This window comes from Nilaparvata lugens, chromosome 8, assembly GCF_014356525.2.
Source record: "Nilaparvata lugens isolate BPH chromosome 8, ASM1435652v1, whole genome shotgun sequence".
NCBI classification, from domain to species: domain Eukaryota; kingdom Metazoa; phylum Arthropoda; class Insecta; order Hemiptera; family Delphacidae; genus Nilaparvata; species Nilaparvata lugens.
This window is the reverse complement of record NC_052511.1, coordinates 21912013-21934855: the sequence shown is the minus strand read 5'-3', so window position 1 is coordinate 21934855 and position 22843 is coordinate 21912013. Positions and strand designations below refer to the sequence as shown.

The 22843-nt window shown below is 32.8% G+C and overlaps 1 protein-coding gene across 2 annotated transcripts in view; it reads left to right on the top strand.

The window, feature by feature from the left end:
• The first annotated feature begins 33 nt into the window (after positions 1-33).
• The window catches only part of LOC111058859 (collagen alpha-1(I) chain-like), a 44924-nt gene continuing 22114 nt past the window's right edge, over positions 34-22843 (top strand). Inside the window, exons 1-16 of one of the 2 annotated variants that reach the window (XM_039434252.1) lie at positions 34-349; positions 2648-2881; positions 4071-4217; positions 5648-5707; positions 6002-6139; positions 7067-7113; positions 7569-7661; positions 8206-8353; positions 9601-9725; positions 10391-10597; positions 11445-11543; positions 11909-12017; positions 18360-18547; positions 20258-20474; positions 21440-21528; positions 22434-22595. In XM_039434252.1, coding sequence (XP_039290186.1) covers positions 2701-2881; positions 4071-4217; positions 5648-5707; positions 6002-6139; positions 7067-7113; positions 7569-7661; positions 8206-8353; positions 9601-9725; positions 10391-10597; positions 11445-11543; positions 11909-12017; positions 18360-18547; positions 20258-20474; positions 21440-21528; positions 22434-22595 — 2010 coding nt within the window. In that variant the 5' untranslated portion in view covers positions 34-349; positions 2648-2700. Of the gene's footprint in view, positions 350-2279; positions 2882-4070; positions 4218-5647; positions 5708-6001; positions 6140-7066; positions 7114-7568; positions 7662-8205; positions 8354-9600; positions 9726-10390; positions 10598-11444; positions 11544-11908; positions 12018-18359; positions 18548-20257; positions 20475-21439; positions 21529-22433; positions 22596-22843 lie in introns of those variants that run through there. The other variant, XM_039434251.1, reaches the window with a different exon arrangement.

Below are 22843 nucleotides of genomic sequence, written 5' to 3'. Positions count from 1 at the left end.
TTGCAGACAGGAGTGCTCAAAACATTTGAACATGAATGCATTTGATTACTGAAATCGCAAGATAAAGATAAGTGTATTGCTGCCACTAAACTGAAGAGAGATGAAAGTGTTAGACTTGATAAGAATGTTGAAAAGAGAAAAACGATTGAAATATTGTTGGAAAGAGAACTGAAGTGAGAGAGTTAATATGAAAGTTTAAAAGAGAACAAAGACAGATGTAGGATCTGAAAAGTGAAGTGAGATTAAAGTTAAAGGAAGAACTAAGATCAAAGTTGATTGTGCAAGGAAGTTGAATGGATGCAGTATGATTGACATTTGCTCACAAGATCCGTTCTGAAATGACAATTAGGTGAGTGATTCAATTACATCTCATTGAATTGAAATAGTTTGTGGATGTGAATAACCTCGCAGGATGAACATGATTCACAGTAGGGTAGGACTGGTATTGGCTCCATTCAATTCTGTGACTACTGTAATGGCTGTGTAAACGTTGGTCAACGTTTCATCCATCATCAATAATAAGTTATAGATAGAGTGGTATATTGTTATACCGGTAGTGGTACCTATATTAAAATCTGACTCTCAGTTGCACGTAAGTCTATTGAATTTAATCGTCGTAAAATCATTTCATCAAACAGGATTGGAAGCATATAATATTAATGAGGAGAACCAATAAATGAATCGGAAACACTCAGATGATGCCATTTTACCGCGTTTAAATTTAATAGACATACATGCAAAAAGTGAGCTATATGAACTGATATTTGTTTTATAAATCATTGAAAGACGGTTTAGTGAATGTCAGTCAAGATTTAATATTTGATAAATTATTAATCACAAATATTGATTCAAGATTAAAATTGCCAATAATAGAAGGTTTTGAAATTTAGTAGTCTCTGATGATGCTCAGTAGATTTTTTAATAATATTCTATCGATTCAGGAGCTATCTCTAATAAACAACTTTGAAGTTGTTGTTATTATTGATGCGTCGTTTTTGTTGAAGATGATGCCTATATCAGCCATAATCCCTAGGTTTCTTTATGAGTTATAGGGAATATAATGATGAGAGATGAACGGATCTAGGTAGATTTCTAATCACCAGGAATTATTTCTGAATCAATGTCTACTAAAGATAGATGATAGATTCATTACGGTAGTCTTGTTGCACAAAACTCTCATAACATTCGACCGCTGTAAAATGATGTCATTCAATCTTCAATGGATCCAACAAACGAATTTGATGACGATGACGTCATTTTATGAAGATTAAATTCAATTAGAGTTTTTGTGCGACTATAGCCAATACCGTAGGTACCTAATTATGACATCAGGCCCCACAAATACTAGAATAATCACATCATTAACACACAATAATTTATAATTAAATTTGACACATTTATGATACACGTCTTAACCATGACGTAAAGTTAACGGATGTCTATGACGTGTTTATTATAGTTGTGGAGCATAGACCAACCCTTGTTGTCTAATTTGATAAGAAAAAATCATTTAAACTGATCTATAAATTATAACATTGAGCCGTTCTAGTTTTAGTAAGTGTCGTTCATGATAAGTATGTGTGGTAACTGGTAAGTCTTGCTAATATTAGTCCAATGACTCGGTTATTTATTATTGGTTACATTTTTTAGATATATAAAAACATTCAAAAATTAAATAGTACCAATCATGAATACAGTGTCAGTCAGTTTTGTTATTCTTTTAAAATTGTGCCGGTTAACACAGCTAACGATTTTTCTTCAAATTATTATAACTTATACCGTAATATACTCATATAACTTGAATTCAATAATAGGTATAATTTTCTCACTATTTGAGATTTGTGAGATTGTCACTACAATATTCTTATTATTGCAAACAGGGCCGGATCTAAGGGGGTGCAAAGGGTGCACTAGGGGGGCGCCAAAAGATTTATCATTTAACTATTGTCTGTATAAAATAAGTTGAAACTTGGCCCTCCATCCGAAGAATTACAGCGTTGCCCAATTGCGAAAAACTGCAACTTTCTCAAATCTCTACCCAGAATAGTTTGTAGAATATATCATCCCCGATATTCCAATAGAAAAGTTTCAGGTTTGAAGGATTGAAAGGAAATTCAATCTTTTTATAAAATTGAAAACATCGCAAAAATATGTTTTTCATTTGGATATCACTACTCTCAGAATCATGGAGTGTCGTGATAGTAACAATTTCACATCAAAATAATGGGGAGGGCGTCTCCTTTCTGTTAGTTTCTGGATTATTTTTATCCGACCTATAGTAATTATTTTTAGCAGAAAATCAATAATAGATATAATAATTATTCTCATTATTTGGGATTGTTGAGATTTTCATTACAATATTTCGATTGTTGAAACTTGCAAAAATTACGGTTTATTCTGAACAGTTGTAGGCCTACTTGCTAGCTCCCATCCTATAATCCACAATCCTTCCATCCATCATGATATCCTCACTTCCTCTCATATCGTATCATGATTATCTCATGAAGAACTATGATTCATAAACCAGTCGCCAATTAAAGCGCATGCAGAAAATCCATTAGAACATTTATTGCTAGACAGCTTGTCTCTGTCCTTTATCCCCACCCACTCATTTCAATCCTAATATTCATCTCTAGAATATTTTCAGCGAGCTGAATTTCTTTTCGGACTGCAGTCTTAGGACTGGCTGACTCCTGGACAATGCGTTTACTATTGCTATTGTCAGTTTTGCTGCTTCTGTCAATTTGCCCCTCAGTCAGTAGGTCGCCGAATAGTAAGAAAATTGTTGAAAAATTACAGAAAGACCAAAGTGATTCGAGTTTTGAAGACTATGGTGATTACAGTAATTACGATGATACGGATTATTTCGACAAGAAGAATGGTGAGTGAGTTCTACAATGATTTTAGAATTAAGCAAAATATCAATAATACATTTAATAATCAATAGATTTTATTGATCAAGGCAAACAAAATATTTATTCAGGGAAGAAATACTAGGCAAAAGTAATGGTTTTTAATTTGATCTAATGTTTATGTTTGGCCAAAAAAATAATATTGGCATCCAGTAATTTCACTCGAAATAGATCAATCGGAAGGAAGTAGTGTGAAATTATTATTCCTAAAGGTTGATAAGAGCACTAAAAGATTGATCGATCAAGGAATAAAATATAATTAATATTGAGGTGATAAAATTCTCACATCTCTCTACTAGACTAAACAATTTTTCATTTTATTAATTTTTTAATAGGTACGGTAATTAATTTATACGTCGAAATTATATTATGAAATACTATTTTGTATATAATTTCGAATATTAAATTTTGGCCACATATTTGAATTAATGAAAAAAATTAAATTCTGTATTCTGGTTGCTGATGATACGGTACTGAATAATGCTACTAACCGGTAGACTAATGCTATTTTATACATACATGAAAAAAATAGAAGGTAATAATAGAATTTTCACTCTAGTATGAATAGGAAGAAATAAAGTAGTTGATTCACTTCGGTACCGTACTAGAATTTAATCCAATTTACAGAATCCCATAAACATTAAATTTAATAAGCTATATAAGAATTTCAACCGACATAATCCAATTTTGACAGAAATGAGTCTTTGACTTCATTAAAAGCGTCCTTCAAACTTTTAAAGTTCCGAAAAGTTTACAAAAAATAAATCATAGTTTTTCAATGTTTATCAAGGAACAGTCTCTCATTTTTTCTCGTTTGTGTAATATTGTGTGAAATGGAGTCGGATAGTGAGATTCACGTGGAATTGTCAGCATTGATAATTTATGTAACATTCCCATTAAACCAATACTGACGACCGTATGAAGAACAGTAGGCTAGTGATGTTGATTTGATTTTTCAAGTTGAAACTTCTTGTTTCAATCAGTTTCTAATCTTTCATCAAATATACTTTGGTAACTTTCTTCTTGCATTATTTTTAATTTACAATGTATCAGTCGATGGTTGTCTTTACCCTATGAATAAGTAATATGTAGAGAATTGAATATCGTCTCAGTATTGCATGAATTCTTCACATATCGTCTCTCCTATTTTAATTTCAGAAACAACAAACGGAAAATCAGTTCCAATAGTAGTAAATGCATCTTCATCGGCTACTCTGTATCACAACTTGCAAAAATCTATTGATAACAAAAACTTCAATCAAGATCAAGAAAAGGACTTCTTCAATCAAGGGAAGTCGGAATCAGGTAAAGTGTTTTAGGAATTTTTATCTAATATTATGATTGAGTATTGAAAATTTCCATATTACCAGTATGATACGGTGGCATAAGAAGTGGTACATATGCGCTTTTACTTTCCTTACCCTATTACCATAGGTAAGGAAAGTATTGCTTTCCGAAAAAAATTAAGGTACCCCAATTTCTATATTTCTATACGTTTCAAGGTCCCCTGAGTCCAAAAAAGTGGTTTTTGGGTATTGGTCTGTATGTGTGTGTGTGTGTGTGTGTGTGTGTGTGTGTGTGTGTGTGTGTGTGTGTGTGTGTGTGTGTATGAGTGTATGTGCGTCTGTGTACACGATATCTCATCTCCCAATCAACGGAATGACTTGAAATTTGGAACTTAAGGTCCTTACAATATAAGGATCCGACACGAACAATTTCGATCTAATGCAATTCAAGATGGCGGCTAAAATGGCGAAAATGTTGTCAAAAACAGGGTTTTTCGCGATTTTCTTGAAAACGGCTCCAACAATTTTGATCAAATTTATACCTAAAATAGTCATTGATAAGCTCTATCAACTGTCACAAGTCACATATCTGTGAAAATTCCAGGAGCTCCGCCCCATCTATGCAAAGTTTGATTTTAGATTCCCAATTATCAGGCTTCAGATACAATTTAAACAAAAAATTCGAAGTGGAAAAGATTGAGCATGAAAATCTCTACAATTTATGTTCAATAACATTTTCACCTAAAATTTAAAATAAGCTCGATATTCGAGAAAATGTTATTATTTCAATTGCAAACTGTTGGCAACTGTTGATTCTATTAAATCATTCACTATGAAGAGATAGCAGACTTCGTGTGTCTCCAGCGTTATTGTCCTGTCACCAGCTGGCTTGGATCTTTGAATAGTAGACTTGAGATGCGCGTGTACACTAGCGTCAGGTGATAAATTTTCATAACGGCAAGGAAAGTTGTGTGAGTGCGCCACACCAGATTTTTATTATCAGCAGCTCATAATCCTGGAATTCGTGTCGATTCTTACAGCGACTCTAGTAAAGGTTTTTTATTTATTTGAATTAGGTACTGCATCCATTTGGATTGGTATTATTTATTTATTACATTCACAATATCAAATTAATGATTGGAAGAGAATCAACAGGATAAACCAAAAACTGTTTCAATAACAATTTCGATAAAAATAGTATATTATCTTATCTAATAGTATTATAGTAGTAATATTATATTATCTTACATTGGAATACTTGTGATCTCTCTGTAATTGCAGCAATTGATCCATGGCCAATTTTATTGTTGTTTATTGCTTACTATGCTAATCAATTCAATCCATATTCATTATTTGAAATGATATTGCTTTCCATCCCAAAACGTATCCTAAAGCACTGTATCATTCAATCTTATTCATTTTAAAAACACCTGCTGACTTCTTTTCCAGATATTTTAAGCAGTGCTCCAGGGTCATCCTTCTCAAGTCATGATGCATCATCAGGGCCAGGTAAAATAAAAATTTCTATTCCAATTTTCATCAAGATGTGAACATTGAATCAATTATTGTTTTATGGAATACAGAATTTACAAATTATACAGTTTTCCATGTAATTGATAGCATGAAAACACGTCCCTAACACCTACATTGTTAACATTACCTCTATTCAAGTCTTGTTCTTCAAATCTTGGAATATTCTTGAAAGTGAATAAATATTTTAATTTTTATATTCCAATTTTGTCTAGAAGTTGAAATATTTTTTCTCATTGTCTTCATTTCAATGTTTTCATTTAAATATTTCAGATTCTGGTATGTTGTGTGAATTCGAAGGCAGGACTTACAAAGATGGAGAGCAATGGATTCCTGAGCCATGTATTTTATGTAACTGCTTCTTCAGAACAGTTGGATGCAAGCAGATGGAAAATTGTACTGGTAATAATGGTGAGTTGAATTTATTTTCAAATTTTGAATTCGATTATTGAATTCACATTTTTGTTCAATGAGTTTAAATTAGTTAGCTTGCATCATATACAATGGTCTGGTAAATTTCTTCACCTCCAATATTTTAAATTTGATTATGAAATAGTAAATTTTTGTTCAAACTTAAAAGAATAGTTGATATTAGCTATAACTTATTCAGCATAGACCCATCTCGTTATTTGCAGTTGTCGTATGTTAATCGTATTACCCTACATTCTGCATTGTGATTACGATAGGCTACTATCTATTATTCCCATAAATTGGAAGAGAATCAGATTTGGACGTAAGCCTGTTTTAACTTCTCATATTCAATGGTAGGCTAGAAGGCAACTCAACTGATGGAAAAATGAATAATGAACGTATTATTTCTCTTGTATTATGCTTATATAATATATTAATATCGGGGCACCGAGTTTCGCTCGTTATTTTTATTTATTGATAAACAGAACACAATTCTATAAAATTATCGTGTTCATATTTCACAGCTGGCTATATGTCATCTTATGAATTTCGGGGATGCGATATTTTGATTTTTCACATACTCACTCGCTCACTCACTTTTTTACTATACACAGCTGTTTCAGCCAAGGTTGAATTATCCTTTTAATGTCGTTCAGCGAGTTTTCCCAAGGATGAGACCTAGTGCAATCGAATGTTTATATCATAAACCTACTATGTTCCAAATTTCGTGAAAATCGTTAGAGCCGTTTTCGAGATCCGTTAAACATAAATAACCATATATATAAATACAGAAATTGCTCGCTTAATATTATAGGATAATATAGAATTTTGTATAATTTTTTAAATAGGTATGTTTTTATAATTTTGAAGAATAATCAGTACCATATAGGCTATATACTTCTTAAAATGTTGATCTATGTGTTACAGAATTCCCCAAAGGATCTCCAATCAATATCACAGCACCGCAAAGACAAGTAAGTTTGCTTTTTTATGACTCAATCAATTGGCTTCTTTCGGCCATCTTGCAGTCCAATATGATTCCGTTTGACATTTTTGATTTTTTTCTCACATCTTGTAACGAATTGTAAGAGACTAATATCTAAGTTTAAGTGTTCCGTTGAACTTGCTTCTAAACATTTTGAAAATGTATTGAAAATCATGAAACTGAAGCCTAAATTCTATTAAATAGCTCATCCTATTGATCATATCAATCAATCAATCAATCCTATTGATCATGAGTACCAATTCCCCTGTATAAAATGGTGTTTTGATCCAAAATGTATCTGAATCATACGGTACTCTTTCTAAGCACAACAATAAAAATTATATCCTTGCTAAACATAATATTTTCACGTTTCACATTTTATAATATGTAGTCCTATCGTTTCATTTCAATTAATAATTTATTAATTGTATGGTAACATTACAGGTTGTCCAAACTGAAAATGAGGCAGAAAGAACAGCATTACATAGGATTCCTAGTATGCCAGCAAACCCTGCGCCTCCAGCTATGTCTCCTGATGTATGTTAATATACCGTAATTTACATAAGAAAACTCAAGTTCTATTTTCATCAGCGTACTGCAATATTATACAAAAAAAAACTCCTGAAAATCACAATAAATATCCTCTAGACAGCATCCTTCCATGAACCTTATTTGATATTGAAGATTTTATCAATATATTAATAGATAGATAGCCTCTACTATTTATATTCTTGATATTATTTTGTTGACTTCTACACAAGAAGCATGATGAATTGATCGAATTTATTAGTATGGTCTATATTATATGTTTTGATTTCTCACAAATTATTATTATTCTCGTATTAGACCCTATTTTTGAATCCCATATAGCTCCTTCTGCTTCTATCTGATTTTATTATTATATTGTGGTTCTTTCTACTTGTATTTTTCTTTCTTTAATTCGACCACATTGTACCAGTCCATTTGTTATTTGTCTCTGGTTAGATTACCCATGTGTCAATTCTACAAATTTATATTTTTAATTTTTCTTTATTGATAATTATGATTAATTATTTTTGGAACGTGTTTTGTGTTACTGCAGCTATCGGCGTATTACAATCAGCTTGCACTGTCGAATGGTGGGAACGAGAAAGGCCCGACAGGTGGGGAAGGCTACCCTCCCGAGTCCTACCAGCAATACATGCAGATGCAAGTGCAACCGGGTCCTGTTGGCCCCACAGGCGCACCAGGTAAACATTTCAATCATCTCAATAGTTCTGATGTGTGTTTCATTCAAAAATGTAAAGAAAAACATTATTCTTCTAGATAGCCTTGATGTGCTTCCTCACATTAACAAATCAGTTTCTATTCAAATGTTATTTCTTCTTGTTCATCCACCTCTATTACAACCTGGAGGCAGATTTTTGGCCCGCACTGCGACTGTGGTGATAAGAAATCAGATAACCACGAATGCTGTCTTGATCCAGCATGCACAAGACATGACCTTCTCATTTTTAATGATAAAGATGTTAAAACAGTAGATTATTGTTCAAATATGTCATATATAGTAGAATCGCCTGACACGCACGCATGCACGCACGCATGCACGCACCTGTATACATTTCATTCATCTGAATAGCTCTGATGTGGGTTATATTTTCCAGCCTTACTATTCTTCATTCTTCTAATTCTTACATCCTGCCAGCTAACGGTCTCAATACTAATTCATATTCGACTTATCATACAGAGTGACCATGATATACATTTACATTTCAAAAATAAAAAACAATATTCATTTTTCAAGACGATATTTATTCAATTTGAGTAAAATAGTTGTGAGTATAAGCCATTTACTTCACGTGGATAAAATTATGTCAGGAAGGTGACGTCCTTCTTCCCTGAGGCCTATTCTAAATTTCCTATTCTGTTTAGGAAGCTCTCCCTGATTTCAAGATTTTTGGAAATGTGCTCTGCCCTCCTCGATCTCCCGACCTTAACATGTGTGATTTTTATTTGTGGGGACATTTGTGAAAGCAAGTTTATCTCATACACGACTTTAAATCATATATAGACTTTAGAAGACTTGAAAGCGACGATACGTATACCTACTGAGGTGGCGTTGATCACTGAGGATACTCTGCAACGAGTGCAGGAAAGCTTCCTGGATACATGAGAAATTTGCTTCAGGGAAGAAGGACGTCACCTTCCTGACATAATTTTCTCTACGTGAAGTGAATGGTATATACTCAAAACTATTTTACTCAAGTTGAATAGATATTGTCTTATAAAATTAATATTGTTTTTTTCCATTTTTAAAATGTAAATGTTTCTCGTGACTCTGTATAGGGTATGATCTGTAACTGTATATTTATCTGTATATTTTAGTGTATGTACTGTATATTTTTCATATTACATGAATATTAGTTAAATATGTGTTATATTGTAAACAATAGGGTGAACGAAATTTATATCTTAAATGCATCTATTACATATTCAGGGCCACCAGGACCTCCAGGTACTCCAGGATTCCAGGGCGCAAGAGGTGAGCCTGGAGAAGTGGGTCCTCCAGGACCTCAAGGGATAGCTGGTGATAGAGGATTGCCAGGACCACCAGGAAAGGACGTGAGTTCAATCAAAATTATCATTTTGGATAACTAAATTACTGTAATATTAGAAATCACACACTTTATGTAGCTTCCAACACTAATTAGACGCTATAATCAGATCTAAATTAGATCTGAAATTTCATAAGTGTTGAGTTTCAAAAGAAAACGCTATACTTATCTTTTGTTAATTTAATTAACTTGAAATTAGTAGCTTCTCCATGTAGGGTACCTACTTGAATTTCAGTATTGAATTCATTATTCATCATTTAGGAACTTGTCAAAAGTTTGTAACTATACATAAGTAATTTATTGCAGTATTTCAACTTGTATTAATGTACCTTGTATTCTACATATTTCCAGTATTTATGGTATAAAGATAAAATCAATTCACTACGCATTGCATCTGTAGTGGTGTGGTGTAGCTTTATAGTAGTGTTCAATTTTAGTAGTACCTATTTCAATTTTATTTTTAATATTCTTACATTCTGTATATTGTATTCATTGGTGGATAAATTAAATTGATTCTCATTCCAATTGGTATTAAGTGATTGGTTGGCGAGTGGAGATGACAATGTGATAAGAAACTACTATTTTCAATTTTTTCTATTCAATATTCTATCTAATAATGTTGTTCAGTTGTTCTTTGTAAACTCTGTTGTAATTTAATTTTGTTCGTTACAGGGAGCCCAAGGTGAAGACGGTGAACAGGGTCTGGTGGGTGCCCCGGGTCCCCCGGGCAGCCGAGGCCCCCCTGGTCTGCCCGGCCACTCTGGCATGAAGGGGCACCGAGGGCTGCCCGGTTTGGTGGGTGAGAAGGGGGACATGGGGCCTGCGGGAGAGAAGGGTGATGTGGGGAGTTCGGGCATGCCTGGAGCAGCTGGGCCTCCCGTGAGTATTGTTTGAGTGGGGCTTTGTATTATTTTTATGATTCGGTTTTCAACATCTGCATAGACTTGTATCAGCTTTTCACCTCTATAATGTTTGAATTAAGTTGTATTATTTTTTTATCGTGTGTGTTACATTTTTGTACAATTCATCAATTTCGTATGGGAATTTTTATTTCGTATGGATAACATGTAATATATTATACATAATAAAGTATTTTAATAGGGCACCTTGAATGCTTTATTGTATAAAATCTCTTTAAAACTAGTGTTATTTATAGTAATATGACAAGGGTACTAGTGATTTTCTATAATTAAATATTATTTATAACTTAATATGAATTCTTCATATTTAATCAGTGTTGCATAATTTATATGTTATAGTAAGTGTAAGTATTGAATTTCAAATCATTCATCTGCTTTATAAAAATATCCCAGTACTTATCTACGTATTGACCAATACAAGAATAACCAATAATCGCATGGCAGATATTTTTCAAATTTGAAATCATTCTGAACCGTCCTTTAGAACGACTAAGTGAAAGGGAAGATTGGAGCGACTTTATCTGTCCGTTCTTATCCGGCCGCTGTCGACAGCTATCATCATCAAATAGCTGTTTTTCTCTTTATACTACAGTCGACTATAGGCCTACATTAATCCTATTGAAAAATGAACGGCTACAATGCTCATAAAGCATGTAAGTAGCAATTATTGTCCCTGAATAAAATAATATAGGAAGCTAATGTATGCTTATTTTATGATGAAATTTAGGTAGGCCTACTTCTTGATATTTTTTGGAACTTTTTATTTGAGAATTTTATTAAATTAAAAAAATACTTGTTTTGTACAGGGTCCTAGTGGGTCGAGAGGAGAACGAGGCAGAGAAGGAGCTCAAGGACTTCCTGGATTAAGAGGTGCAGATGGATTGCCAGGTCCTGCAGGACCTCCTGTGAGTCATAAATTCCAATTTTGCAATAAATTAAACACTCCTGGAAATATTCCCACATCCCACATCCTTCCATGTAAATACAACGTTATCCATCTAAATGCTGAAACTTGAAATTTATAAACTGATAGAATATTAAAGAAACAAGTGCAAATTAATGTAGAACAATGCTACTATGAGAAATATATTCCAAAAAGTAACTCAGGCTATATAGAATTCATTCAGTGGTGAACAGCTATATTTGTCCTTGAACAAGATAAATATGAAATAGATATTGCTGTATATTGCTCAGTTATGGATCTCAATAATCTGTGATATTATTTATCCAGGCCAAAACATCTGTCAAATACTGTATCATGTCTTTGCAGGGCCCAGAAGGCAAACAAGGACCAACAGGTTTTCCAGGGTTAATTGGCAGTAAGGGCGAGGAGGGGCCCATGGGACCCAAGGGTAGTCCTGGTCTTCAAGGTGTCAAAGGTTTGTTACAATTGCCGTGCTACCAATTTTTCCTTAAACGGTTGGAATAGCATTTAACACCTATCAACCTAAGGATAGTTGTCGGCTCCAATAAAATAGATTCTTGATAAACTGTGAATGGATCTATTGCCTATGAATGAGAAATCCAGTTTTCAGAGCAAATTAACTTATAATCTTCAGATGAATTTACACAAATACACAAAGAAAAATATATCTTAAGCCTAATTATTTCAGAGTTATTATGAACTAAAATACTTATCTAGTTTACAGTTGAAACACAGTGGCTATTGGCTTGAAAATGCAAACAGCTATTTAATCACAAACTAGTACACAATAAACTTGTATAAAACTCAATTTAAAACATTAATAAATTCACTTAAACAGACAATAATTCAGAGCACAAAATTACACAAGCAACAGCCAGCCATGTTTTCAGAAGAAGAAAGAACAGGAAAAGCCACAAGTTGCAAGTCACGAAGACAACGCCTTGTTCAGTATCGATTTTTACAGACACGTCACCAAAAAATTATAACTTATAAGTTTAGAATTCACATTCTACATCTGTTCTCAATAAAACTTTATTTTGAAAATGTTATTTTAAATTTTTATATATATCTCGATTTAAATAAACCATTTATCTAGTAATATGTTAACCCTGCCTCGGTGACACCATGGAACAATGCAACAAACATTTACGATAATAAATTCTCCGTCAAAAAATTTGTCCATCTATTGATAACTCTGACATTTACTATAAAGTTCCATAGATCTCGAATTGAAGATTCGATTCCAATGTGAGAAGAAAAATGTAATATTACAAATACCCCCCTCTTGACATAAAAAAATTTTACTGTTTGAAAATTTAAAGAAAAAATTTACATTGACCCTAATGAAAATTGTTGAAATTTAAATTTGAGAACAGTAACAATTTTTTCTAGAAAAACATTACATGTCATCCAATAATATTGAAAATTATTATAAAAATTCATCAATAGCGTTTGTTATATGTTTCCAAACAATATCTCAAAATATAGAATATCAATATTACTTTTGATTTAGCTTTATAATTTAAAGAAAAATATCTCAACAGAAAGTTTAATATGTAAAGAATAGTTTTTTGAAATTGCACATAAATTTAATAGATAGAAAATTTAATTTTTATTGCATAAAAAAAATTTAGTATGTTGAATGAAAAAATTATTATTATTATTATTTTTTTTTTTTTTTTTTTGTTTAAATGAATTGATGAATTGTTACATTTAATTTTCACATAAAATTTCAATAAATCAAAAAATGTTCATTTCTTTCACTATTGACGCGGTTGATTTTATTGATGCACATTTTGGAAAACAGTCCGTTAAGGCACTCAGTATGATTTTCAGTTAAGTGTGACTCCTAAGTGATGACATTAAGTGTTGGGCTGATCTGGATGCACGTAGTGTTGGGCTGATACTTGTAGTCGACTGCTGCATACTAAACTCGATACAGGTGACATCTCAGTTAGCATTGCTTCATGTTTGTAGTAGACGGCTGCATTCCAAACTCGATACAGGTGACATCTCAGTTAGCATTGCTTCATGTTTGTAATAGACGGCTGCATTCCAAATTCAATACAGAGTCACATAAATTTAGTATCATATTTGTAATTATACAATGTACATTTCAGGCTTGAAATGACAATGTAATTCGTTTTTTGGAAAAGAGATAGACGCTGCATACAGGATTAATTTAGGTGAGGATTAATTTAGGTAAGGTTTGGTTTTTTGATATTTTCAGCTTTCAAGGTTTAGAGTTCTGCATACAGGAATAATTTAGGAGAGGATTTTTTGAATCAATTCTTTCATGATACTGTGACTGTTCTTCTGAATTCAAAGTTGTGAATGTGAACATGGATGGCAATTACCTCCAGGTAATGCAGTAGTGTTGAAGTTTGAGATACAGAGTCAGCAATAAGCATTGGCATTGCTATTGGCGTATGCTTTGGTGTCGGCTTTGGCATCGGCGTTGATATTGGCATTGGCGCAGGCATTGGCATCAGCACAGGCATCAGCGTTGATTTTGGTGTTTGCATCAGCATTGGCACAGATTTTGGCATCAGCATTGACGCAGATATTGGCTTCGGCGCAGGCATCGGCGTAGATATTGGCGTTGGCATCAGCACAGGCGCAGGCATTGGCATAGCTATTGGCATTGGCATTGGTGCAGCATTGGCACAGATTTTGGCATCAGCATTGGCGCAGATATTGGTGTTGACATTGGTGTTGACATTGGCGTAGTTATTGGTGTAGGCCGCAGCGTAGATTTAGGCGTAGATATTGGCATAGTTATGTCACACTAGTTTGAAAATCACCCAAATGTTCTTAACACTCTTCATGGCGTTCACTTGTTGTTGATTTCGAGATTCACATGATAACTATTTCAATGTTAATGTCTGTGCTGTACCTGTTGTCTTAAAATGCTTATAAACTAAGAAGAAAAACTTGATTAGGCTATCAATACAATCTAATACACATGAAAATTATTTTTAAATATATATGAAATTGAAATTTGTTAACATCTTATTATACAGTCAGCAATACATAAATTGTGAAATATGGACATATCAATGATAAATTTAAAAAAAAAATCATTCATTTTCATCTATTCACTGTTCAAATATCAAATTTTAATCCATTCTTCAAAATAGAAATATAATTTCATAACACCCTGTATCATTATCAAAATTGTAAAAAACATCAGATCATCACAACAAAAAAATAATTTCAATACATATTTCAATAATTTCAGACAATTGATATTCTATTCACAATCATTTCATAATATATCTGCATTTCATTATCATTTAATATAACATTTCATTTATAGCAAGTTCATTTCACATTTATGATTTATCATTCAGGGTTTCAAAATTATTTAGTTTTAATTTTGTTCAAAAATTGTATAAAAAGCAAATTATTTAATATTGTTAAACATCGTTTGTTGGATACTATAGTTTATTTCGACTTTTCAATGTTCTAAACACAAACTACATTTCATGACAAAACTTTACTATCAATCATTAAACAAGAAACCATTCAAAACATCAATAATATTTTGCTTCAAAGGCAAACAATATTCATAAGTAATCTGCATCTATGGCAATCAACATTATTAATCATTATTTTGCATCTATGGCAATCAACTTAAGTAATCAACACAAAAAATATTATCTCATTACTGCCTCTCTAAGTCATAACCTCTGTTATTCCTTCTTTAGGCAATAATGGGTTTCCATCTCAAAAAACAATCACATACCAGCAAAATTCTAATCAACAAACCCCACTAAAAATTCTACATTCACTCCAGCATCCATTTCAAACGATAATCAATCATATCAAAATTTATAGAACAAACAGTTTTAAAAATTTAAAAAAAAAATCAATCACAAAAACACTTATTTCAATTAATAATATAACAAAACGTTTTAAATTGAACCAATTATTTTTTAAACTAATTTAAAATTTAAAGACTGTATAATAAGTACAAACATTTCAAGATTATAATACAAAGATGATCAAGATGAATAATGGGTAAATAAGTTCCCTAAAAAATACAAACAAGAGAAAAAGAAAACTGGGTAAATAAATTCCCTAAAACAACACACATTTCAAAATAAGTGATACATGATGAAAAAATATGTCACAAGCACACAATTCTTTACACTACAATGGATAGATTTTAGAAAAGTTAAGTTTTATCAACAATTTAAAGATTAGGAAAATAAGCTACTATTTCAACTTCTAATATTATTTCAGAAAAAATACAAATTTAAATGACTATGGACAAGATTGGTTAAGATATGCTTCATAGAAGAAATTTACTGAATATTACACAAAGACAGGAAAGAATCGAAAATTGAAAAGATTAAGGGCCAAGAAAATAGGCTACAGGAAAGAAAAAAGACACAATTATGGACTCTTACCATACACTGTGTAGCGATTATGCTATTCTGAATCCCGGCATAACACAGGATTCCTAATCATTGTGTGCTGGGGAATACCCTTTCATCATGTGACTCACAGTCATCATCTTGTAAATAAGCAACTTGAAACAACCTTTGAATACTAATACATCAATGGTGACTTTGCGTCTTGTTTTCTTCAATAGCATGATTTTATTCATGGGTTCATTTGTTTCAACAAAGCCGTTTTGCTTGCAAAAGTTAGTCATGATTACTTGAGAATGCATAGCATACACCTTTTCAATTCTCAGTTGAAAGTTGAACTCATCAACTTGACTCAAAGCAACATTCATTTTGTTCACATTGTTCCTAACCTCCACAGAAACCTGTCTCATGTAATCATTCATTTTATTTACTGTTTTCCTAACTTTCGATGTAGTAATCTGATCCATAGAAACATTCGATTTGTTTACTGTTTTCCTAACCTTCAATGTAGCAATAGTACTTTCTTGATAGTTGACTTTCAATGAAGACAACTCCCTACCTACTTCTTTACTCAATTCTACACTTTCACTATGGTTGACTTTTTCAACAACAGTAACTAGGCCTACATTGTCAGAAACTTGAATGAGTTGATCTTGTAACTTAACACTACTATCATCCTGCTTCAATTTGTTTTCATCTTCATGATTATCTTTCACTGTTTCATTTGCATTTTTCAATAGAAGGTTTATACTAACCTGCTCTAGTCTAATGCTAGTACATTCTTGCTTCATATCATCAAACCTAGCATTTTGATCTTGTTTAAAATTATCAAACAGTTGTGTTAAGGCAGCTATTAACTCATCATCATTTTTAATATTTTTCATATTGTATGCCATTTTGCTAGTCTGCACAGATAATATATTCATTAGGACTTGATCTCTCTTGAACCGACTTCCCACTCAGCAACAAACCATTCATAACCTATCAAGATATCTATCCTACTAATAATTTTTATAACCAGGGGATTTCATAGTGTACCATTTGGGACATATTTATTTTGTAATTCTGTCCCACCACAGGGGTAACATTTACCGTGCTACCAATTTTTCCTTAAATCGGTTGGAATAGCATTTAACACCTATCAACCTAAGGATAGTTGTCGGCTCCAATGAAATAGATTCTTGATAAATTGTGAATGGATCTATTGCCTATGAATGAGAAATCCAGTTTTCAGAGCAAATTAACTTATAATCTTCAGATGAATTTACACAAATACACAAAGAAAAAATATATCTTAAGCCTAATTATTTCAGAGTTATTACGAACTAAAATACTTATCTAGTTTACAGTTGAAACACAGTGGCTATTGGCTTGAAAATGCAAACAGCTATTTAATCACAAACTAGTACACAATAAACTTGTATAAAACTCAATTTAAAACATTAATAAATTCACTTAAACAGACAATAATTCAGAGCACAAAATTACACAAGCAACAGCCAGCCATGTTTTCAGAAGAAGAAAGAACAGGAAAAGCCACAAGTTGCAAGTCACGAAGACAACGCCTTGTTCAGTATCGATTTTTACAGACACGTCACCAAAAAATTATAACTTATAAGTTTAGAATTCACATTCTACATCTGTTCTCAATAAAACTTTATTTTGAAAATGTTATTTTAAATTTTTATATATATCTCGATTTAAATAAACCATTTATCTAGTAATATGTTAACCCTGCCTCGGTGACACCATGGAACAATGCAACAAACATTTACGATAATAAATTCTCTGTCAAAAAATTTGTCCGTCTATTGATAACTCTGACATTTACTATAAAGTTCCATAGATCTCGAATTGAAGATTCGATTCCAATGTGAGAAGAAAAATGTAATATTACACAATATATTCAATTCAATTAACGTTTTTCTTCTCACATTGTAGTATTTTCTGAAAAATGAAAAATGCATATTCTACTATAGAAAGTCATGTGATCCACGTTAAAGTGTTTACCGTTGTTATGATAGAATTCATCCCGAATATGTTGTAAAAATAGCATGAATCAGACCAATTGATTACTCTAACACAAAGAAAAAATGGAAAACAAAGTAGTAAGATAGATTTAGATCAAATTCAGGCAAATTAGAATTCAGAAGATATTCATCTTTAGCCAACAATAGATCAAGCTCGAACAAAACAGAGAAGGTAAACAATTTTCAAGATATTTCAGAATTTGTTAGGCAATTTAAGCTATAATCAACCAGAGCTAAGAAGAAAAACAACCTAGATAAGAACAACCTAGTCAAGAAGAAATGGAGGATACTAAGGGCAGTAGGTATATAGGATATAGAGAGATATTAGTAGACTCATGTGTTATGGGTCAAAGTTTAAATAAGTCAATCCCCTTTTTATATTTTCAGGAGAAATAGGACTTCCTGGACTAATCGGTGAAGCAGGTCCAATAGGCGCTCCAGGAAAGGACGGTTCAGCTGGAGAAAAAGGCAGTCCAGGCACCCCTGGATTCGTGGGACCTCCTGGATTTCCTGGAGCCAGGGGACCTCCGGGAGCGCCCGGTACTATAGGGCCGCCTGGACCTTCTGGAGAACCTGTAATTTAGAATATTTTTCTAATCAATTTATATTATAATTTTCGTGTTGTGAATTAGAATAATTTCAAATGTGTATCACTTATATATAGAAGTTTATTTTGAGAATGAGAGATACATGTTTGAAATTGTATTATTATTCGATTATGGTTGAGGAAGAATTCTTGAATAAGCTATGATAACATTGTTGAACCATTGAGGAAGGATACTTAATAGTATAAATAAAAATAGTAATCCAAGTACCCTTTTTAAAATTATTTAGTCACAACATGTTTCGGCAGCTATATGATGTCATTATCAAGTGAAACATGTTGTGACTAAACAGTTTTAAAAGAGTACTTGGATTTCTAATTATTTATATTCAAGAGTTAACCGTAAAGAAAAAAGACTACTTAATAGTAGTTTTCTCATAGGATAGGGCACATCGTGCCGGTTATTTATTTATTCATTTAATCATTTATTCAATATTTAATAATTATGACTGCTGGTTCAATCCAGTCGTCCACGAACCTCTATGTTAAAATATTTTCAGGTGGGCTTGTTAGCCCATTAGTTATATTTTTCTCAAGCACCAGCTCAAATAGTACTAACAAGAATCCTTGAATCCGTGAAACACAACACTAAGAGGAATAGTACTAGGAACAGGCTGTAGTACTAAATAGATAGTAGCCTACAGTAGATACCTAGTAGTAACAGGAAGCACTAACAACGTTAACATGGCGACTAACTTTCTATCTCTGTATGCTTATACTATGGCTAACTCACAGTATATTATTATGCCCGTAGCAATTATTTTATCAATAAGATATCTCATTAAGAGCAATCTATCCATTCATTTTTGCTTTTTTGTTCAGCCATATGACTACATATGTTTTAACTCTTTTGAAATTGTAATTGATTGAACGTAGTGTGGTCTATGTTTCAACTCGATTTGCTTTTGTCTGTCTGTATGTAACGCGATTACGGCCAAACGCGTTGATAGAATTCAATGAGATTTGGCAGGAATATTCCTTTTTCAACTGCACGTCGATGAATACACAAGGTTTTTGAAATTTTGTATTCTAAGGATAATATGAAAATAAAAGGATTTCCTCCACACTCTGATATCACTATAAATATCATCTACTTTGAAGATAGGATCAATCAGACTATAGAATTATTCATAATCAATCAGCTGACAAGTGGATTATTCATTGTATGCATTGCACAGATGTCTGGCCGTGTATATTTCTATAAGGTAGGGTTTCAATATTTTTTATGATGCGTGCCCATCAGTATCAATATTCTCACATTTGAAAACAAATTCAATAGTTAATTGAAAATAAAATTAAAAATGATTAAATTAAGTAAATAATGCTAAAGAAATGATGATATTCTTGATTGAAAAAAAATTAATTTTGAAATAGTTGAGAAATATTTTCATCAGATGAAAAGATTATCATGAACTGAGTTTATTAAAATAAGTTAGTGAGGTTTTGATCTTTGACAAAACAAATAACAGTTTTTAAGAGTAAATGAATTATGATTCAACTGTGAATTATTGTGATTCAACTGAATCAACTAGAGCAGGTGACATCTGCATATATACTTGTGGATGAGAAAACTGCGTGAGGTCTACTGTTCACAGAACTACTAGTTAAGTAGTAGCATGAAGAGTAGTGCTGTATTACAATCTCAATAGCTACCATCGAAATGTTTTTGTACCGTATGCAGGGTCTGCCAGGGGAACGAGGTTCCAAGGGCGAGACAGGTGCTAAGGGCGATATGGGTGCCCTTGGCCCCAAGGGCCAGCCAGGGGCCGAGGGGCCGGAAGGGCGGAAAGGAAAGAGAGGTGGTCAGGGACAGAGAGGACCCGTAGGCCCTCCCGGCGAGAGGGGACCTCCGGGAGAGAGGGGGTTGAATGGGCTGGATGGACCGCAAGGGATCAAAGGTAACAAAAATTACCGTACATATATCAATGACTAATAAATCAATTATGGAATAAATTGATGAATCCAGATGTGTCTAAAATATTTATTGTGGATGTATTTTATGTATATTATGAATAATACCATATTACCCTTTTAAAAACGTTTTAATATAAAATAACAAAATAAAAAAACAGTTTCTCATGCTTAGCCTACTCATTTCCAAATTTAAAAAAATAAATACATTTTGTTTCACTTTTTAATTTAGCCTTCATAAATTACATATTATTTTTTGATACATTAGAACCCATTTTTTCAATTCAGTTGTTCAATAGGTAGCTAATCATTGATACTGTTAGTGACACCTTATTTATTATAATTTTCATTCATTCATTAGGTAGTTATTATTTTTATTGTAAAAGAAGTCATATTTTTATGTTGTGTCGTGTCCCTTGGTGTACCGTATTTATTGCATAGTATTCAAACAAAAGTATTTATTGATCTTATTCGTTACGGAAATTGAGAAACTTACCATATATTCTCATGCTAAGCAATCAAACTCAATCACGTGAGGCCCTGAAATTGATCAGGTTCGACCTGAAAACCTGACACCAGACCTGAGCAAGCCACGTCACACAATATATTATTATTATACTATTTTTATTCTGTGAGCTTTTGTATGTAGATAAATAAATAAATTATTATCATTATCACATTTCATTCTCCTTTTATCGTGTACAATATAGTAATCATGTTCATTGGCGAATCGTTCATCGTGATTTTAGACTAATAGCCTATAGTAATAGAGATAATATTTACTAATTTTATAGGTGTTGCGCGTTGCAAAAAATCTGTTGCAGATATTCCACCCTAAATCAGAATTTTTTTCTATATTAATTTTTAATGTATGCATTTTAGTTACCTAATACAGATGCGTTATATGTTATAGGTATCACTACTTAAATAAATTAATGTTCGTGTATTGTAGGACAACAAGGAGACAAAGGACCTGTAGGACTACCTGGACTGAAAGGAGCAACTGGTGAAACAGGGCCTATAGGACCACCTGGAACACAGGTAGGCTATAATTATTCCAACATTATTTTAAAAAATAACCAAATTTATAAATTTCTAAAAATAATTGCTCATGGATCTACTATGTTGCCGTACTCTTTCAAAACTCGACCAGGCGTCAGAACTTTTATTTTGCCTTCTCTCCTTTTTGACAGCATTATCTGTTCCAACTTTGTTCTAGTCTAGACACTATTTTTTCTGGACTGTTTCCTAGACTGTGTAGTCTAGTCAGTCGTGAATAGCCTACAACAAATTTATTATGAAGTGTTTCGTTATGGAAAACAATATTGATAGTTTGTTCCTTGAATACTATTAACATTATCATCATCAATCATCAAATTCTAGTCTAATCTAACATTCTATAAGAAGTCTAATTTCTAATAATGTTACTGGTCCCCACGAGAAATCTGACCAGCCTCCGGTTTACTGCAGAGTAGTTTACTCAGGGCCATTGCTCAGTGCTAACGCACTCCGTTTAACGCTAAATCACGTTTACTACTTGTAGATATGGTTGCATTTATCATAATGTATTTCATAAGGGGTTTAAATAACGCACAGCTGACATAAACCACGTTTACTTGTAGATATGGTTTCATTCATCATAATGTATTTCATACGGGGTTTAAACGGACAGCTGACATTTATCCGTTTAAACCGAGTATCTGCATACGGGCCTAAGTTCGCACTATACAAACTTTCAGCAATCCCTCATCGTAAATCACATCAACGCTGCCCATTCAACCAATGCTGAGAGTCTGAAGTGAATCTCACTGATGTCTCTAACAACTCTTCAACCCAGTGTACTCCTATAAACTTCTCTATCATAAATTGTAAATTTTGTGAACTTTCATTTTGTATCTGTGCTATAAAAATCTCAATAGTGTGATTTATATTCTTATCTTGCTTAGGGATTGCGTGGTAGCCCGGGCAGAGCCGGCCCGTCGGGAAGAGCGGGAAGTCCCGGACCGAGGGGTCCGCCCGGAGCCGACGGGAAGCAGGGGGAGCAGGGGCTGCAAGGGGTGCAGGGGCAGCCGGGACCGTTTGGGCTCATGGGAGATAAGGGGGCTCCGGTAAGGAAACATTCTTTATTCAATGCGCTTCTAAATTCCTTAAAAAGAAGTCTTCAAGTACCTTGATTTAGGTCCAAATTCACCAAAAACGGAAACTAGGTTTGAGCGGCAGTTGGTTCTAAGTCAGATGATTTTAAATTTGCTTTGTAATATGATTTTTTGTTTATTTAGAATCAACTGGCGTTCAAACCAAGTTATCTTTTTGGTGAATTCGGTCCTAAATCTATTATTTAGTGGTAAATATCCAT